Raw genomic sequence first — 18,960 nt, forward strand, 5'->3', positions numbered from 1 at the left:
CCGCCTTTTTTGGCGCCAAAATCTCAGCACAGCTCTTAAGTTTCGTTGGGATTTCCACAGTCGTTAAATGCCTGTGGGAAAACCTAATGGGTAAACCGTCGAGACTGAGATTGTAACATCCTGGCGGACTGGTAGTGGAAATCCCAAATGGCCAGGAAAGTCCTCATATTTAATTATGGTGGTACATACAAAGTATACCAAGTTCTGTTTATTATAATGAGAGGGCAGAGCATTTCATAATTTAGACTTCTCTAAATGTTAAAAACATTATTCTAATAATAGCTGATTCAATTTTATGTATTCGCCTAACTATAAGATATTAGCAAATCCAAATGATTTGTTTTGTTATACATTATTAATATTATTTTCGGAGCTCTAGGTACAACTTGAGTAGTTTTAGATAGTAAGTACATAAACTTCACAATCACTTATGTACAATAAATGTTATCCATAGTCAAAAAGCTGAATAAATGACATGTTCTCAATTGTAGTTCCAATTGTAGATATTAATATGTTTGCTGATTTGACTTCAAGGCTAACTCTGCTTTTTAGGGGGTGCGATAAAAACACAAAAATAGCGATAAGTAAAAGAAAAGCCAAGAGCCACGCAAATTATATCTGCTTACTTATCAGGGATTCCGCAATGATAAAGAACATATTAGCTTAACTTATCTTATCTTATCAGTTGGGTTAAGAATGAGCTCTGAAATAACAAAGACATAGTTATGAAAAACAACATAACTTTAATCTTACCAAGTTATCTGTATAATACGCACTACACTATAAAACGTTTGGAGTTTGTAATTACCAATTTCACTTTCCACTTTAAACACATAATAACAGTTCACCATGTGTAAGTAATTGAACATGACTATCAGTTGCTAATTAAAGAGCATGGTGGTCGACAGTGGATTCTCACCTACTGAATAAGCTACACTGCAGTCAATTGCTCGGTAAACACATTATTATAAATAAGAGTAGAGAACACTCTTAATTTTTAATTTTAAGTTCAACCCGAACATATCCCAAATAATTGAGAGAGCGAACATTTCTGGCAGATCAAAAAGCTGCGAGTCACGCCACAACGAAAAAGCTTCAAACAAAAACTGGGACGTAGGCAAAAAATAACAATTATATATATTTAAAAAAACAATTTAACAAAATTTAATTCATAAGAAAATTGAAAATATAAACACAATTTTTAAAAAATTTTAATCAGTAAATAACAGAATAATATGTATATTATAATATTTATTTTTAACTATTTAAGTATTTCCCTTTTTTTCTACGACCCTGACCATCAAAAGCTACTTTCGGAATAAACTGGTCGAGCAAACACAGTATAGTATCACCTAGTATATCGAACAAAGCCACACGTGCTGGCAAAAGCAAATAAAAACGCAAGCAAAATAAAGGCATCAAAACACAAAGCAAAACAAACGCCGGCAACGATCTTGTCAATCCATAAAGAAAACAATAAAAGTAAAAACAAAAAAACAAAACGCTGGCAAAAGCAGCGAAACGGGAAGAACATTCTGCGATTAGAGCACCTTCGCTCAGTTTGTTTTAGAACTTTACGGGCAGCGGACGTTCCTAGACTTCTACAGAAAAAACCTTATTCAAATAATCGTGTTAACTAAATGTGAATTTGTGCATATTATGAAATATTAATATTTAAATATTAATTTAAATCAAAAAACTGTGATAGTCGGCAAGATGAGCGGAAAACTGCAAACGATCTCCAGATATATGCTGAGGCAGAGATGTGTGTTCAACTCGATGCGCAGGTAGGCAGGACCTTCCAGGATACTTATTCTTAAAAGAGATGGTCAAGGTCATTTGTGTTTATATGTACATATATACTACCCCCAACGTGGAAGCAGGGTAAAAACTTTCCATCACCAAATTGCGCAGTTTTGGTTAGGGCAGCTATAATAATCCCCCTTTAACACCCCCTGCCACATTGCGTAATGTTTAAGATTCCAGATAGATGTTGCCAACAGTCGAAAATTAAATAATTAATTTAATTAGCTTACGTGGGTCTTCTACTCAAGCCCCTAACTTTAAGGGGGCGTGGCTGGCAGGGGAGGTTTAAAAATAGAACGCAACGCAGTTGCTTTAATTATCGAGTATTAATTTAGATGAATTTCAAGAGATAAGCAAATCGTCAGCAGAAATTTCCACTCGCATGATAATTTATTGTGGCCACGAAATCAAGTGCTAGGGTAAGATCTGTCAACAAGCGCCAAAACAGATATGCAATTCGTGCTTTTATAATTAAAAGTAAATAACACTTAATATAATGTGTAATAACTGATTAAACAGCTTCATTATAGTCTCTCGGCACGCGTCTCCTTTCTCCGCTTGGAAAACTATTAAATCCCACTTACAAATCGGGGGCATAATCTCTCAGCAAAACTATCAACTGATAATAAATAAATACATGGCTTACACACCATTCAAGTTTTGAGCTTTTTCACTTGCTAAAAGCTTTTACACTCAGCAAAAATTCAAACCCACTTATCAAAGCACTAACCGCTAATAGAGTGGTTATGTATTTTTGACACGTAGACAGTTCAAATAATAATATTGTCTAGATTGTCAATACAGTAATGGAAATACGTTAATATTAGCAGATAAATAAAATAAACACATGCTGTTTCTTTATGGTAAAGTTAAAATCAAGTTAAATTCCCAATTCAAGATAGACCATATTTTAAAGAAAATATTATATAATTGTAACCACTCATACTTTAAATATAACTAAAAGCAAATAGGGATTTAGCAATATTTTTGGAATACATACACATAACATAAAATCATCTTAAAATATAATAACATTATTTGTTAAGTTTTTTTTCCTGGTTAACTTTTAGGTGCAAATTCCCAAATAAAATATTAATTTCTCTTATATTCTTTCCTACTAGTATCTCCACCGCGATGCCCATCCTGGTCAGCCACAAGCACCACGTGGGTCGGGATCCCTTGGTGTACAGGACCATTGGCCAGCAGTTGGAGATGACAGCGGCGAGCCACGGCGATGTGGAAGCCATTGTGTCCTGTCACGAGGGAAAGCGGTACACCTTCAAAACTTTGCTGCGGGAAGCGGATGCCTTGGCGGCGGGATTCCGGAAGTTGGGACTGCAGCGTGGTGATGCCATCGGCCTGTGGGCACCCAACTTTATGCACTGGTACCTCGGCATGATGGGAGCAGCTCGGGCGGGTCTCACCTCGGTGGGCATCAATCCCGCTTTCCAGGGACCCGAGATGGCCTATTGCCTCAACAAGGTCAATATCAAGGCCATCATTGCACCGGAGACATTCAAGAGCCAAAACTACTATGAGATTTTGAGAGAAATCTGCCCGGAAATTCCGGATGCGGAGCCTGGCAAGATCAAAAGCCAGAAGTTCCCGCACTTGCAATCCTTGATAATCGACAGCAGTAACGACCTGAAGGGAGCTCTGCGCTTTAATGATCTCCTGGATCTGGCCAACCAATCGGAGCGCGAAGAGGTGGCCAAGACGCAGAGGGACATTCTGCCAGAGTCGGCGTGTAATATTCAGTTTACCTCGGGAACCACCGGCAATCCCAAGGCGGCCGTCCTTTCCCATCACAATTTCGTAAACAATGGCATCCATGTGGGCAATCGCAATCAACTGGAGGGCGAAAGGATCTGCGTGCAGGTGCCAATGTTCCATGCCTTCGGAGTGGTGATCACCATCATGGCAGCGCTCACAAAAGGTGCCACAATGGTGCTGCCTGCTGCCGGATTCAGTCCCAAGGATTCGCTGCACGCCATTGTCAACGAAAAGTGCACCATTATCCATGGCACACCGACCATGTATGTGGATTTGGTGAACACGCAAAAGAAACTGCAGGTGCCGCTGGGCAGGATCAAGAAGGCCATCACCGGAGGCGCCATTGTGTCGCCGCAGCTAATCAAGGATGTGCGACAGGTCCTGGGCGTGGAAACGGTTCACAGTGTCTACGGTCTGACCGAGTCGACGGCGGTGATCTTCCAAACCCTGCCCGGCGATGGCAGTGATATGGTCCTGAACTCAGTGGGTCAACTGCAGGATCACGTCGAGGCCAAGGTGGTGGATTCGGAGGGCAGGTGTGTGCCCTTTGGCCAGCCCGGTGAGTTGTGTGTCCGCGGCTATACCACCATGAAGGGGTACCACACCGATGAGCAGAAGACGAGGGAGACCATCAAGGATTTTTGGCTGCACACCGGCGATCAGTTTATCCTGGAGGAGAATGGCTATGGCAGGATCGTGGGCCGACTCAAGGAGATGCTCATCCGCGGCGGCGAGAACATTTTCCCCAAAGAGATTGAAGACTTTTTGAATGCCCATCCTCAGGTCATTGAAGCACACGTGAGTTGGGAATATAGTTTAAACTAGAAAGTCCTGTATTTATTTCGATTCTTCAGGTGATTGGTGTTCCCGACGAGCGATTGGGCGAGGAGGTCTGTGCCTTCGTTCGCCTCGAGGAGGGCATGGACCCCGCCTCCTTCACCGCGGAGTCCTTGAAGGCCTACAGCAAGGGCAAGCTGGCCCACTTCAAGGTTCCCAGATATGTGATCCCCGTGGATGCATTCCCAAGGACCACCTCCGGCAAGATCCAGAAATTCAAGCTGGCGGAGGCTTTCAAAGAGAACTATGCCACTGAACTTAAGGCCGCTAGAGCTTAGTCGGTCACTATTTTAATAATTTGTACTAGAACAATAAATTTAGCTTTTATATAAAGTCATTTTGATTTTGGGTTGCACATTGTATATATAAGCTATAGACAATGGCTATAGAACATAAACATTTATATTTTCTATTGGCTGAAAATAGCAAACAGAAAATGAAATAATGTATAAAAGTAAAATACTACGGTAAAAAGCGATGAATTATTTTCTTTATTTAATAACAAAGGCTTTTTGTTGCCTACTTTTAGGTTTGTGAAAGAAAATGGCTACCAAAACAAGCAAATATGTAGCATACTTATGGCCGTTTGAAGAATTATGATTACATCAGAATCTTCTTATTAAGCAGGTAATCGTATTTAACGTAGTTTAAATATTCCACAGTTTACGTTTGAATAAGTTTTGTTCAGTGCACATTGGTTGAAAATTTGAGTAACAACAGATTATTAAAGCACAATAACCTTTAATCAGTCTGAATTTAATGGAAACAAAAAATACCTTATCAGCTGACCTTTTTTAACACAATTTAGTCAATTAATACACAAATTTAAAAAATTTGTTGTATTCTCCTCTGTTGTTTCTCGACCCCATTATTTATTAATTTGTTGTATTATTTGTTGTATTACTTTGTTTTAAATGTTTTTTATTTTTTTACTTATAATTGAAGCATATAAAATGAAAAAGGAAAGCAAAACAGTCAATTCAGTAACATTTAAATTTGTATACTTAGGATTAGCCATAAAATAAAATGGAGAGCAATATTTTTGGGGGAAACCAAGAGCTGATTTCAAAAGAACACTTCTGATTACTAGTATAAGTTTTCAATTTAATCAACACCGAAAAACGTGTTGCTCGAAGCCCAAGCGGTTTGCGTGCGATTTAAACCGCGCAAAAAGACGAACCCCTTCGGGTCTTCAGCATCGAAACCGATAGGCATTGCTCGATCTTTATGACCCGGCAACTGATTGGACCTTTATGTCTGTGTTTTCGCAACGCTCTGATAGCAGCAGCTTTAGACATCTGACGTTATGGCTCCTCAGAACGGGAATCGGAATGAATCTACGATTATTGCGGAAAAATACACATGAAAATCCAGTTGGGGCGACATTTACATTAAATTCTAATCGCCGCCGAAGTGGAATAGGCCAGTCAAACAGCTTAAGGGAGTGGTATGGACTCATGTGAACACCTTCCTCTGGGTTCGGTCTTATCATTTCGGTGGCGATAACGAGTTGCCGCCGATTTAGGCGCTCGAAAGGTCCAAATATTTGGCAACGCTTTAGTTTGTGATTATCGCGCGCTCAATTCGGAGGAGACGTATGTAAATATTTGATGTAGCTTAGGCCAATTAATAAAATTAATAAACAATCCAGCACACTGCAAAGCACCGGTGACTCGGTGATTTTTGATATAATTTGCATAGGTCTGACCGAAAAACACGGGTCAGTTGGCATTGGAATATCTCTGCGATCTGCGAAACAGATCTTTAGTTAAATCTGGTTTATTTTGTCGTAGGTTAGTAATGTTGTGACCGGCTTTAAATACGTATCAGCTCCAAAAGTTTCTCAATTTTTTTTGTAATTTTGATAGTGGCTATCTGGAAATCGGTAAGATAATTCTGAAATTGGGAAATCTTATTTTTATTGTTTCTTTGTGTTTTACAAAATTGTGTAACCTAAATATAAAGTACTGACAAGAGTGAGAACAACTTTAAATAAAATCGTTCTTATAAATATCTTACATGTCCATATTTTATTCAATAAATAATTTACATAATTTTTGTGATTTAATATGTCCATTTATGTAAAATATTAATAACATACTACATTATATTTTCTTATAAGATCATACAAAAACAGTCAAATATGGTTTTGTTCGATAGTATTCGTTAATTAGGGCTCAAATTGATAGTAATACGGAATTTCCCAAACTTCTTAAAACGTCTTGTGGTTTATGGGCTTCCTCTAAACTTATGTGTTGATAAAGGCAAAAACATAGGGCCAGAGATAGAGACCCAGACGAGTACTTGACTTTATTTTGGCAAAACAATCGTAGTCCACCGATTTCAAGGTTAAGTAATAAATAAGCATTAGGGTTTTCGCCAGTGGGCGAAATGAAAATCACGAGCTCTATTAAATTACCCATTATCTTTTAATATCTGTGACTTGTGCTAAAATTGGGACAAAGAAAATCACGATTGACCAACATGAGTAAGAACTTTTAAAGATGAATGATTTTAAATCGGCAATCTAATCACAAATCCCAGTCATGGGTTGCATTAGTTTATTTTATGGATGGGAATTTCTACTCAATTGCAATATAAATCTTCACCTGTCAAACAGTAGCTAATTGCATTTTTATTTCTTTGCACAATCTCAGTATTTAATTTTGTTATCTAAAATTATTCACGCATAAATTAAATCAGTCCGATTCGAAGGGAAAGTATAACTGCGTTTTGATACTGCAGCGTTAATCAGTTTTCCAGTTCTCAGGCGTAATTGAATATTTATAGATTTGCACTTGTTGCACTTGCATCGTTTTTATGAGTTTATTAAGTACGAATTATTTCAAAAATTGTGTTACGCGACGTCTGGTAATAATTATAAGACAATCAAAAAATATACTAATCAAGCTTTGGGGCACTTTCATGAGATTTCCCCAATATTGATGCGCAAATTAAATTTTTCCGAGCCATTCAACACTCTAAACTAATTCTCACACTGAATTATTTAAGTCAATTCCATGCCAATTTGCGACGTATTAATGCCACCTGTAATAAATTACAATTCTAACATTGTTGATCGTTCTATAATAGTTTTTTAATATCCGTATCATTGATTAATTTATTCATAATTAAGAAATAAAAACCTGCTTCAGAACAAATACGATAGTTGGCCAAGGATTATAATTTAAAAATCGAATTGATTACGTATGATTACAGAATAATTAACATTGTAAGTTCCAAATATAGTTAGATATAAAATTTCATATTTTAATGTCACTAAGAAGCTGTGACTATTTACTTTGTAGGTCCATTTTATGATATTTTACATCTTTAAAACAAAAACACTCGACCTCTTTTCCATTTGCCTTTGAATTAAAGTAACAATTACATGGAATTTAACAAATATTTACTGTAGCTGGTAGAAGTGATCATAATACTAAAAAATAGTACTGCCACATTCTGTAAGGAAAGCTTATCGCTGAAAGAAAGCTTCTGGGTGACAATTTCAAAATATTTACAAAACATGTATTTATAGAAGACATTATTATAACGGTTTCGCAAGTGTTGAAAAATCTCAAAAAAGATTTTGAATTGTTCTCGAATTATACTTAAAAAACTCAAAATGAATGGTTGCAAAATCAGAGTTCGCTATCGGTGAAAATGCTCAAGCTCGAATTTTGGCTCGATAAAAAGGGGGACTGGATGCAAAGCTGTGGCGATTTTTGCGCTGGGGGCTTTTTGGGGCACTCAGTCCGCGACGGAGACCCAAATCAGACGCAGTTTCGGATTTCCCGGAACCACAGTTGTCCAGTTTAGTAGCTGCGGCCACCGGCGACTGACGAGCGATCAGAACGATCAGAGATCGGTCCGCCGAGTTCAAACAACCGTGCGCAAATAAACTAGATTGCAAATGTGCGCCAGTATGTGTGTGTGTTTCTGTATTTGTTCGCCCGAGCTTAGCCAATTCCTACGAGTATAGGCATATATGTAGTAGCGCCAGAAGTCGCGTACGCGCATTCGAGCATCAAACATCTAACGGTTTGGATTCGCCGTCAATCGAACGAAATCGAAATTAAATCGAAACCAAAGCCGATCGACCAAAATAATCGAAGCCTTTCGATAAAACCCGATCATTTCCGGTGTGTGTGTGTTGTAAAAGTAAAACAAAATCAAAACCCTGGAATAACTGCTGCTGCATCCGTCTCATTCGCACTTGCGACTCACGCACCACGCAGCAGAAAAAGAGAAATACAAAAAATCAGCAACAGCAAGCTCTGCTAATTTTAAACGGTAATCCCATGTTTTTGTTTTTGCATAAATTTATTACAATCCATCGTGTGTGAGTGTGATTTCTGCAGTGTGTGCGTGTGTGTGTGTGTAGTGTGGTCGCGTTTGTTTTTTGTTTACTGCTGCCCACGCATTTTCCGCTCCACCAAAATATATAATTTTGTAATATTTGTAAATCGATAACTGATAAGGGATAACGATTAACATGTTAGACGATTTAATGTGATTGCCATATCTAATCGCAGCGATTTCGAAATATTGCACTTGTTTCGGAAAATATGAGTTTCTAATTAGATTTCGCTGATAATCAAAGTCAGCTGTACTCATTTGTAAAATGAGAAAAACAAAAATAGTAAATTTTATTTATTTATTCTCCCACTTATCTTTAATAAATAATTTAACAACACGTACAAATCGATAAGGAATAACAATTAGCAAAGTGAGTCGATTCAATTTGATTACCACATCTAATCGCAATAACTGGGATATGTTGCACTTGTTTTGGAAAATTTGAGGGATTTCATTGGTTATCACATAAAATGATGTTTAGCCCAAACCTTTCTACCTTTCGTTAAGTTTTCTTTATGTAGAAAGACAAACACTGCGTATGAGTAATAATTTGTTCATTTGCTTAGAAATTATTACTCATACGCAGTGTTGTCCTTAGATACAATTGATTTTGCTATTTTATTTTCTATGTTACGGATTAAGTAAGAATTATGCAAAAGATTTAGAATTAACGTATTTACTTTTAATTTCATTAAAACACTCTGTTAAATCTAAAAGCGTTATTACAAACACGCGAAGAAATATTGAAATAAAATACTGGATACACAGGTTGAGAAAAGTAACCAATTATGCTAAGTTGGTTGTCTATAATCTCTAATATATGCTGATCAAAGTAAATACCTACAGGTTACAGAAAAATTTAAGATCCCCCATTTGCATATGAAGTGTTACAAATAAAAGGCGCTAGGCGTTCAATGCGCAAAATGTTTGCCCATCTTCCAAGTGATTGTGAGCCCCTCAAAATTGTGATTCAGTTGCGATTATTAGACTTGAGAATAATGCCAGCGAAAAGAGCACTTATGAGCTGATAATAATACGAGCAAATATTGAACAAAAGGCGAGCTGTAAAGAGATGTACTCTGGCTATTATCGCACCTGCAAACGCTTTCAAATCAGTCAAAGGCAAATTAGGATCGTAAACATTTAACAATATCCAAATAAAAGGCGGCATTTCGCGAGATTTTAGTGTTTGGCGTGCCTGGCCTTATCTATATATCTATCTATCTATCTTTGCCCAGAAACAAATATAGTACGGGTAATATTTGCAGCTCGTTTGTGTTGGCAAACCTAATTAGCTGGCAGTCAAGTCGTAACTCGGGGGCTGGAACTTATCAAGAACCTTGCGAAAATTGAGAATCAGTCGCTGCGCGGCCAATTTGGCATTTGAATTGTCACCCGTTCTTTGTCAATTAGCCGACATAATTGGAGTACAATGTGCATTTGCATCGCATTGGCCCACTTGGGGAGTTTGAACTTGAAAAAACCCCCTTGATTTCGCCCCGATCCCTGGTCTTAATTTAGAATCATCCCTCTATCATCCATCTCTGAGTCCCCCGAAACGAGGAAGTCTTGCTGGGCGCAATGAGCCGCTCAGTGGGTCGTCTATTTAGCCAGCAGATTTAAATGCGAATGCGCTTGACCCAAACAGCAATGGCAGCTGTTTTAGTAGCCTCACTGGATCTAAGCGAAATCCGCAAAACGAAATCCAAAATCCGAAATCCCCGCTTTGGACCTTCGACGGCGGTCCCATGCAAGTCGTGTGTTTAATTATCGCGCATACGACGCGTTGCCGCCGCAGACGGACAGCAAGCAAAACACGAAAATCACAAACATCCTGCACTAATTCCAAGGGGGCAGTGAGCGGTGCTTCGACTAATTAGTCACTGCCAGTGCATAATTGTCGGAGACGTAGAAGACTATAAATGGATTCGTCGCAGAATTCGTTATACAAAATTTAAATTTAGAAAAAAATACAAATAAGAACCAATTTCTAGACTCCCTTGATCACTGGCTTCCTTGTTTTACATTACAAACGATTGCAATTTTGCGCTTTATTTGTTTTCTTGTTAAATTGAACTTTCCCTTATTTAAGATAAAAAAAAGTAATTGTAGTAAAAGTTATTAAAAGCAGTTTTATAGAAAATATTTTACTATGAACATAGTAAACTACTTAAAAAACGAATTGAAGTGTTGAAGCTTTGGATAAGAAACCATTAGCATAAGTAATGATTGTTATTAGGCATCGACCTTGCATTCAAGCCTTTTCCCGGTTTAAGGTTAAAAAACTAATGCTTAATTTTAATTTGAGGGAAACGTTCTTTTTAAAGATTGAACCAAATTCTAGTGCGAATGTGGAAATCACTTATGTGTGTCGATTATTTATAGCTCGTAGCCAGATCTCCCGACCGACCATTGCATCATTTAAGGAATCCCTTTCTGATTGCCCCTGACCTGGCCACTCAAGTGACAAGTTCAAGTGGCACAGGTTCAAGACTCCGACACTTTCGATGCCCTGTCGTGTGGAGCGCATCACTTTCGCTTTTTGTTTCGCTGTCGTTTTACTTTTAATCAAAGCTCCTAAATTGGATCTATTAAGTCACTTGAGATAAGTCCGAGGGGGCGACTTAAGTGCCGCGTGGAGAGGCCACTCAACGCACGAATTGTCACGTTGACGTTGAGATATCAGGAAAAGAGCCCAAGAGTCCGGCTCTCTCAGGTGATCTCCATAAAATCTGGGACATCTGACTCGAGCAAACAGATGAATGTGCTGACTTTTCATATCTTGTTGTGGTGGTTCTCACTTTACAGCCTCCCATAAAGCACCATTGAGGGACTATAAAGGATTCCCTTGATGGCTTTGATAATCCAAACAATGGTGTTCAAATATTGTTTTAATAAGTCATGGAAATTACAAAGTTATCTTCATTTTTGGCAAGAAACAAAACAGCTAAAAATTATATAAAGGATATTAAAATTGTTCTTTTTTAAAATTTAAGCTTCTGAATTTATATTTATTGTTAAAGCCTCAATGATTTACAACAGTTACGAAAATCTTTTAAATAAGTCATTGCATTGCAAGTAAAATTACTGAAATCACTATCTGTCGTGAAAAATAGTTAAGTTGTATAATTAATTTGACGTGCTTTTCATTCACTTAGAAGACTTTAAGTTATGGTGGATACTTTTTCTTTGGACTATTAATTTTGTTTAGTATATAGTTAATATTTTTAATCAAGAACAAAAATATTCAATTAATGTGGAAGCTGGGAACTGTTATCTCTTCAATTTAATAGTAAACCTGCCTTAATATTAACACTTAATGCATGAGTACAGTGCTCAAGGTCCGCTTTGAAATGTTGGTAAATACTGGAATCAGTCGGATTCTGATAAGCCCACATCTGCTATATATAGGCTATAAACTATAAACTATAAACTATAAACTATAAACTACAAAATACTTACTAGGACTTTATTTTGTGACTTGCCCCCGGGTAAAGATTGATAACTAGGGGAAGAGGTGATAAGGAGCTGCTCTTAACTGATGATTGTTCTTTGCTTTTATTTGATTCCCGATTAAATTCAGACGGCAAATGGCAACCTCGACGTGGATGTGACAGTGGATGTGGATGCGAATGCTAGAGCGGATTATGCAACTGCGGCCAGACTTTGGAGAGATCGAGAGGGGCCCGCAGATAGACGGTTTAATTATCAGTGCCAGATTATTATCACCGCAGCGGCGATGCAGCGGCGGTGACGCTTGCGGAGATTACCGGTTGCGGAATGCATTTAGTTACCTGACTATTTCAAAAACATCCGAACCGCCGACGAGCAGCGATCAGGACCGGGTCCCAGCCGAAAAGTATCCGGAGTGATAATTGCTTTTAATTGGAGGGAATTAAAGCCGAGGGGGATTCCGAAATAGCGAAATCGCTAGACCGCGGGAAACAAAAAAAACACAAGAATAACCCGAACGAAATGTTGGCCACAACGGACAAGGGCAGTTCTCATTGCCATGGATCATCGGTTACGGATCAGCAGCTCCTGCAGCACCTCCATCCACACCCACACCCACATCCGCATCCGCATCCAGTGCGTCTGCAGGTGCACTCGACACCCACCATCCACCTGAGCACACATACACCCGCCTGCGAGAAGCGCTTGGAGGCGGAAACTCCTCGCCGGGATCTCCATGAACTGCTGCTGGAGCTGCTGGACATGCTGCTCTCCTGTTTGGTGGTGGCTCCCTGTGTGATCGCCTACTGGCGGGGCACCTGGGAACTGATGGGCGTGTACCTGTTCCCCCGCAGTCTGCCCCTCTCCGCGATGGCCAGCTTCCTGATAGGCGGACTGGGGCACTTCCTGTTCACCGTCACGCAGAACTTCTTCAAGGAGCACATCCATCCGGACAAGAGGCGACTCACCTACTACACCGTATCGCGACTTTACACGGCCGTGTTCGGGATAGTCTGCGTCAATATGTGGCGGGGTGCCTGGCTGCTTTGCGACTGGCTCACCAGCATCGACTCCCTGATCATCGTCTCCGTGGTCACGGTCATCGCACTCATCTTCCTGGTGGCCACGCGCACCCTGAGGAACCTGGGAGCAGCCCCCTACACCGTCACCATGGACCACAAGAGCGACTACTTCGAGGTGGACACCATGTTCAAAATACCCGTGAGTAAAACTTATTGTATTTAATTAGAAACAAAGCAGGATGTGAAAATATAGCTGGATGACTCAGCTGTAATTCGTTTACAATATACTATCACAAAGTATTTTAATTTTAATTTAAATAATGTTCAAATTTAGCATGAGCCAAGAAAATAAAATTTTATTTGTATAAAGAACAATTGGATTGACCAAACGTTAAACCAAATCACAGCTTAACATATAGAGTTAAATTTGGTCTTGCAAAAATGTATTGAATTGCTTTAAAATAATATGTCTCAGAATATTCATTTAAATATTTTGGTTAATAAAATTTAATTTGCTTATTGGGTTTTTGCTTAATTAATATTCTGTTTATAGAGTCCTTTTCTTATCACATAGAATATTTTATTCCTCTTTCAAAAGCCCATATATATAGACAGGATTATTGTTAAGTGTTAAATATATTTGGTAATACTTATTACACTTTTTATATTTCCCAGGGTTTTCATCAACCTGGCCTGTATGTGTTGGACACCCTCTTCTCGGTCTTTGTCATTGGTAGTTTGGTGGTCATCGCCTGGCGCGGAGTTTGGGGAATCTTTGACCTGCTGCTGTTCCCGGCGGACAGGGCCAAATCAGCCTGGGGATCGCTGGTAAGGATCACTAGCTTCCACCAAATCAGTACCAGTTGTTACGTTTACCCTTTTTTTATAGCTCATTGGATATCTCACCGTTTTTGTGACCTTCCTCATCCACCCACTGATGCGGTATGTGTGCCGTCGGATAAGCGGAATCCTCAAGCTGATCATATGCGACATTTACTATCTGATGACTTTCTTTGGGGCGGTGAATGCTTGGCGCGGCATTTGGAATCTACTGGATGTGTACTTGTACCCCGGTAAGAAATTCTCTACGAAATTGAATTGAATTTTTAAGTACACCAACAAATAGTTTGTTTAGGTGGTTATTATAAATCTTATCCTGGGGAGACTTATACCATTATTTTAATCAATTTATTTACTCAATTGCATTGAATAATTTAACAATTAAAATATTCTTTTTCCTCTCCAGATAATAAGCTGCTGAGCTTCTGGCTGACGCACTTGGTGCCATTCCTGCTCCTCGCCGCCATCAAGTGCTCCAATTCCATCCTGGTGCGTGGGGTCTTCATCGATGCGGAGGGCGTGGGCGCCGATAGCGTCGATATACCCATCAACTATGTGCGGCTGCACTTCCTCCGCGAGCGCCGGAAGAAGTGTGCCCTTCCGACAACGTCGTCTTCGCAGTCGCCACCGCCGCACTACTATTTGAAACCGGAGCACGCCTCATTAGGTCGGAATGCGGAGAAGGACAAGGAGGCGCAGAGCAGTCTCATCGAGAAGCCCCATCCCGCCGTGCAGATCGTTTAGGGATCCGGCTCATTCCTGGCTCATTGTTACCGTTAATATCGTTTCTATGTCTAGATGTTAAACTAGTTTTAATCGCCTAAGCTTAAACCTACCGAGCTTACTTAAGAGTCAGTTGTTTAGCATTAGCCCATAGATATATAGTCCCGATCCCAAATCCCAAGCTGTACAGAAAATTTAAGGATCGACGTATTTAGATATTAAGTTTATTTGCATTTTCCACTGCAGGTTTACGTTGCAAATTTAAACTGGTAACGAAAGCACCCTCACCCACTCACACTAGATAAGTGATAACGATTCAACTACGCGTATAAACATTGTACATTGGTATTTTCATATATCGCAGGAAACAAATAAATAAATTTGTAAATACTATATAACCAATAACAAACTGGGAGTTTCGGTTTGGAAGGGATCATACATATTTAATTTTCAATGGATTATATATAGACAACATAATACTATTTGTAGGTTTCCGCTTTGTGTCGACAAAGAATACCTACACAAGATAACCAATTTTTCAACAGTATGCAGTCATTTTTGCATTGAAAAAATAAATTTCCCTTTCATCGAAGAAAAACACAAATAAAATGCATTTGTTGTCTGGTCTTATAAAAGTCTCATGGCCCATCTTATGCGCCTGCTATGAACTTGTCATTCTTCACATTTCTTAAAGGCGGATTATATAGAAAGCGAAATCTAAGGGGTCCCAGAAAAAAAGTCTATGCATTGTTTTGGGTCAGTACATTTCCCTAAGGCAAAGAAAATGCTAAATTGTATTGCTAAATTGAGCAATGTGCAGCCGTAGAAAAAATAAACACCCTAATCGTATGATTTTGATGCCAAATACAAAGATAATGGCCAACTGTAGGGCATGTCGGCGATCTGACAGATAATTGAACTGCTCCCTTTAAGAAACTTTTGGATTTAATTAGTTTAACATATTTTTCTTTATTTAAAATACATTTTGGTTTATCTGGCATACAACTATAAATCATAAAAAGGTTACATATCTGACAAAATTTATGAATTTTTTTAAATAAAATATTATTATAAATAATTAAAAATCGTTGCAAATTTTTTAAGCACAAATAACTTTCCTTAGGCTACCCTACGACTTTCAATAAAATGGATACAAATGGATAAAGATCAATCTTTCTCCAAAATCGCAGTGTAGCGCACCCAGAAATCAGATACCGACCACAAAACTCGGCTGCTGTGACCGCCCCAAAAGATTCCTATATCGCTCGTATTTTCTTTTCTCTAAAAAATAGCAACAAAAACATATAGAAAGAAGCAGAATGCAACGGGCGGCTAAAATAAATACGCAAATACAAATCGAAAACGCAAAATAGAAAGCAATTGATATGCTACTTGGCATTTTAGTTTTAAATTTGCGACGGTTTGCTGAAAATCAAACTAGCGATCGCGGCGGAAAAAATCGCACTTAATAGCACAAAAAATATTTTTAAAAATATATACCAAAGGATTCCAGTTTATCAAGAGTTTTTAACTTTAATTTGTGGTTATTTTAAGTGCGGATAAGGTGATAAAAAAAATAAATCTATAATATCGAGCAGTTGCTGCTAAATTTACATAACCAAAAGTGCGCATTTGGTAAAGTTCGAAGTCGATCGAAATGGGCATTCCGGATATTCGGCTGTTGGTGACACTGGACTTTGAGGTCTATGGACATGTGCAAGGTGCGGTAAAATGGAGGATTAGAATCAGGAATCGGGGGCTAGAAATCAAGGTGCTCTTTCAGGTGGATGGCTAAAAATAAACCCAAAGTAGCTGGTTACTTTGGGGCCCCCACACCTGTCCTTGGCTTTGTTTCACGCCCCATTCCACATTCGCTAGACTATATCGAATATATATCTCTGATATCTCGATCTGCAGGCCTGAATCTCACGAAAGACACCCGCGATCGATGCACCAAGGCGGGAATCACGGGCTGGGTGAAGAACAGCAAACAGGGCACCATTGTGGGCAAAATGCAGGGACCCAAGGAGGAGGTGGACAAGTTGTGGGTACTCCCTAATAGTAACCCGTTTCCAAGAGTAATATCCTCTTCCTCACAGGATCACCTGGCTGTCTAGCGAGGGATCACCCGGCTGCCAAATCGATCGATGTGAGCTGCGGAACCAGGGAAATCTCAGCCGACTGGACTACAAGGACTTCGCAATTAGGTTTTAGATATCTCTCCGCCTTCAATTTCGACTGCGGCATAATGGTTTTATGTGTTTGTTATGTGCATTACTTCGATAAGTTTGTAAATACGATTAAAAAATAAAGAAAGTAATAATAATTTGACTTGAATTGGGTGGATTTGGTTTTCCAGATATTGTAAGACAAAAATGGCTTTGTGGAAAAGTGGGCTAAATTCTGCACTTCTAAGCCCATAACTTTTTTTGCAGACATCCGATTTCAAAGTGGCATACTTTTAAATGATCGTGGCTTAATTCTCTAAAAAACTGCATTCTCAGTTTGTTTTGTAATTTTGGGTCGATATTTCGTCATTTTTTAATGCTAACCCCTTTCCTAATTTTCGAAAAAATGGCTTTGTGGAAAAGTGGCCTAAATTCTGCACTTCTAAGCCCATAACTTTTCTTGCAGACATCCGATTTCAAAGTGGCATACTTTTAAATGATCGTGGCTTAATTCTCTAAGAAACTGCATTCTCAGTTTGTTTTGTAATTTTGGGTCGATATTTCGTCATTTTTTAATGCTAACCCCTTTCCTAATTTTCGAAAAAATGGCTTTGTGGAAAAGTGGCCTAAAACCTGCACTTCTAAGCAGATATCTTTTCTTGCCGACATCCGATTTCAAAGTGGCATACTTCTAAATGATCGTGGTTTAATTCTCTAAAAAACTGCATTCTCAGTTTGGTTTGTAAATTTTGGTCGATTTTTCGTCATTTTCATAATGCTAACCCCTTTCCTAATTTTCGAAAAAATGGCTTTGTGGAAAAGTGGCCTAAATTCTGCACTTCAAAGCCCATAACTTTTCTTGCAGACATCCGATTTCAAAGTGGCATACTTTTAAATGATCGTGACTTAATTCTCTAAGAAACTGCATTCTCAGTTTGTTTTGTAATTTTGGGTCGATTTATCGTCATTTTCATAATGCTAACCCCTTTCCTAATTTTCGAAAAAATGGCTTTGTGGAAAAGTGGCCTAAAACCTGCACTTCTAAGTCCATAACTTTTCTGGCAGACATCCGATTTTGAAGTGTCATACTTCTAAATGATCGTGGTTTAATTCTCTAAAAAACTGCATTCTCAGTTTGGTTTGTAAGTTTTGGTCGATTTTTCGTCATTTTCATAATGCTAACCCCTTTCCTAATTTTCGAAAAAATGGCTTTGTGTAAAAGTGGCCTAAATTCTGCACTTCTAAGTCCATAACTTTTCTGGCAGACATCCGATTTTAAAGTGGCATACTTCTAAATGATCGTGGCTTAATTCTCTAAGAAACTGCATTCTCAGTTTGTTTTGAAGTTTTGGGTCGATTTTTCGTCATTTTCATAATGCTAATTTCCTAATTTTCGAAAAAATGGCTTTGTGGAAAAGTGGCCTAAAACCTGCACTTCTAAGCCCATATCTTTTCTTGCAGACATCCGATTTCAAAGTGTCATACTTCTAAATGATCGTGGTTTAATTCTCTAAAAAACTGCATTCTCAGTTTGGTTTGTAAATTTTGGTCGATTTTTCGTCATTTTCATAATGCTAACCCCTTTCCTAATTTTCGAAAAAATGGCTTTGTGGAAAAGTGGCCTAAATTCTGCACTTCTAAGTCCATAACTTTTCTGGCAGACATCCGATTTTAAAGTGGCATACTTCTAAATGATCGTGGCTTAATTCTCTAAGAAACTGCATTCTCAGTTTGTTTTGAAGTTTTGGGTCGATTTTTCGTCATTTTCCTAATTTACGAAAAAATGGCTTTGTGGAAAACAGGACTAAATTCTGCACTTTTAAGCCCATAACTTTTTTTTACAGACATCCGATTTAAAAGTGGTGTGATTTTAAACTAGTTTCACTAGTACCATTGGCTTAAAGAATTTTAAGATTTAGTTGTTGTGTAAACCCAAATCATCATAAGTTTTAAACAAGTTTTTGTAACCATATCCTACA

At 38.5% G+C, this 18,960-nt stretch overlaps 3 protein-coding genes across 4 annotated transcripts; all 3 read left to right on the forward strand.

Annotated features, from left to right (window-relative positions):
* The first annotated feature begins 1,559 nt into the window (after positions 1-1,559).
* Positions 1,560-4,753, forward strand: LOC108039698 (medium-chain acyl-CoA ligase ACSF2, mitochondrial). The gene is made up of 3 exons (XM_017116775.2): positions 1,560-1,787; positions 2,928-4,377; positions 4,434-4,753. Exons 1-3 carry the CDS (start codon positions 1,717-1,719, stop codon positions 4,692-4,694), a joined length of 1,782 nt encoding a protein of 593 aa, XP_016972264.1. The 5' UTR covers positions 1,560-1,716; the 3' UTR covers positions 4,695-4,753.
* Positions 4,754-8,229: 3,476 nt separating this feature from the next.
* Positions 8,230-15,218, forward strand: LOC108039696. 2 transcript variants are annotated; one of them, XM_044460090.1, is made up of 5 exons: positions 8,230-8,709; positions 12,359-13,449; positions 13,926-14,078; positions 14,140-14,323; positions 14,497-15,218. In XM_044460090.1, exons 2-5 carry the CDS (start codon positions 12,751-12,753, stop codon positions 14,832-14,834), a joined length of 1,374 nt encoding a protein of 457 aa, XP_044316025.1. In that variant the 5' UTR covers positions 8,230-8,709; positions 12,359-12,750; the 3' UTR covers positions 14,835-15,218. The 2 variants fall into 2 exon arrangements, with proteins under 2 accessions (XP_044316025.1, XP_016972263.2); XM_017116774.2 differs by lacking the exon at positions 8,230-8,709 and adding an exon at positions 8,777-9,145.
* Positions 15,219-16,212: 994 nt separating this feature from the next.
* On the forward strand, positions 16,213-17,144 carry LOC108039695 (acylphosphatase-2). The gene is made up of 3 exons (XM_017116773.1): positions 16,213-16,534; positions 16,731-16,857; positions 16,913-17,144. The coding sequence occupies exons 1-3, from the start codon at positions 16,471-16,473 to the stop codon at positions 17,025-17,027; spliced, it is 306 nt and encodes a 101-aa protein (XP_016972262.1). The 5' UTR covers positions 16,213-16,470; the 3' UTR covers positions 17,028-17,144.
* Positions 17,145-18,960: the final 1,816 nt, after the last annotated feature.

This window comes from Drosophila rhopaloa, unplaced genomic scaffold, assembly GCF_018152115.1.
Source record: "Drosophila rhopaloa isolate 14029-0021.01 unplaced genomic scaffold, ASM1815211v1 contig_2, whole genome shotgun sequence".
Lineage (NCBI taxonomy): Eukaryota > Metazoa > Arthropoda > Insecta > Diptera > Drosophilidae > Drosophila > Drosophila rhopaloa.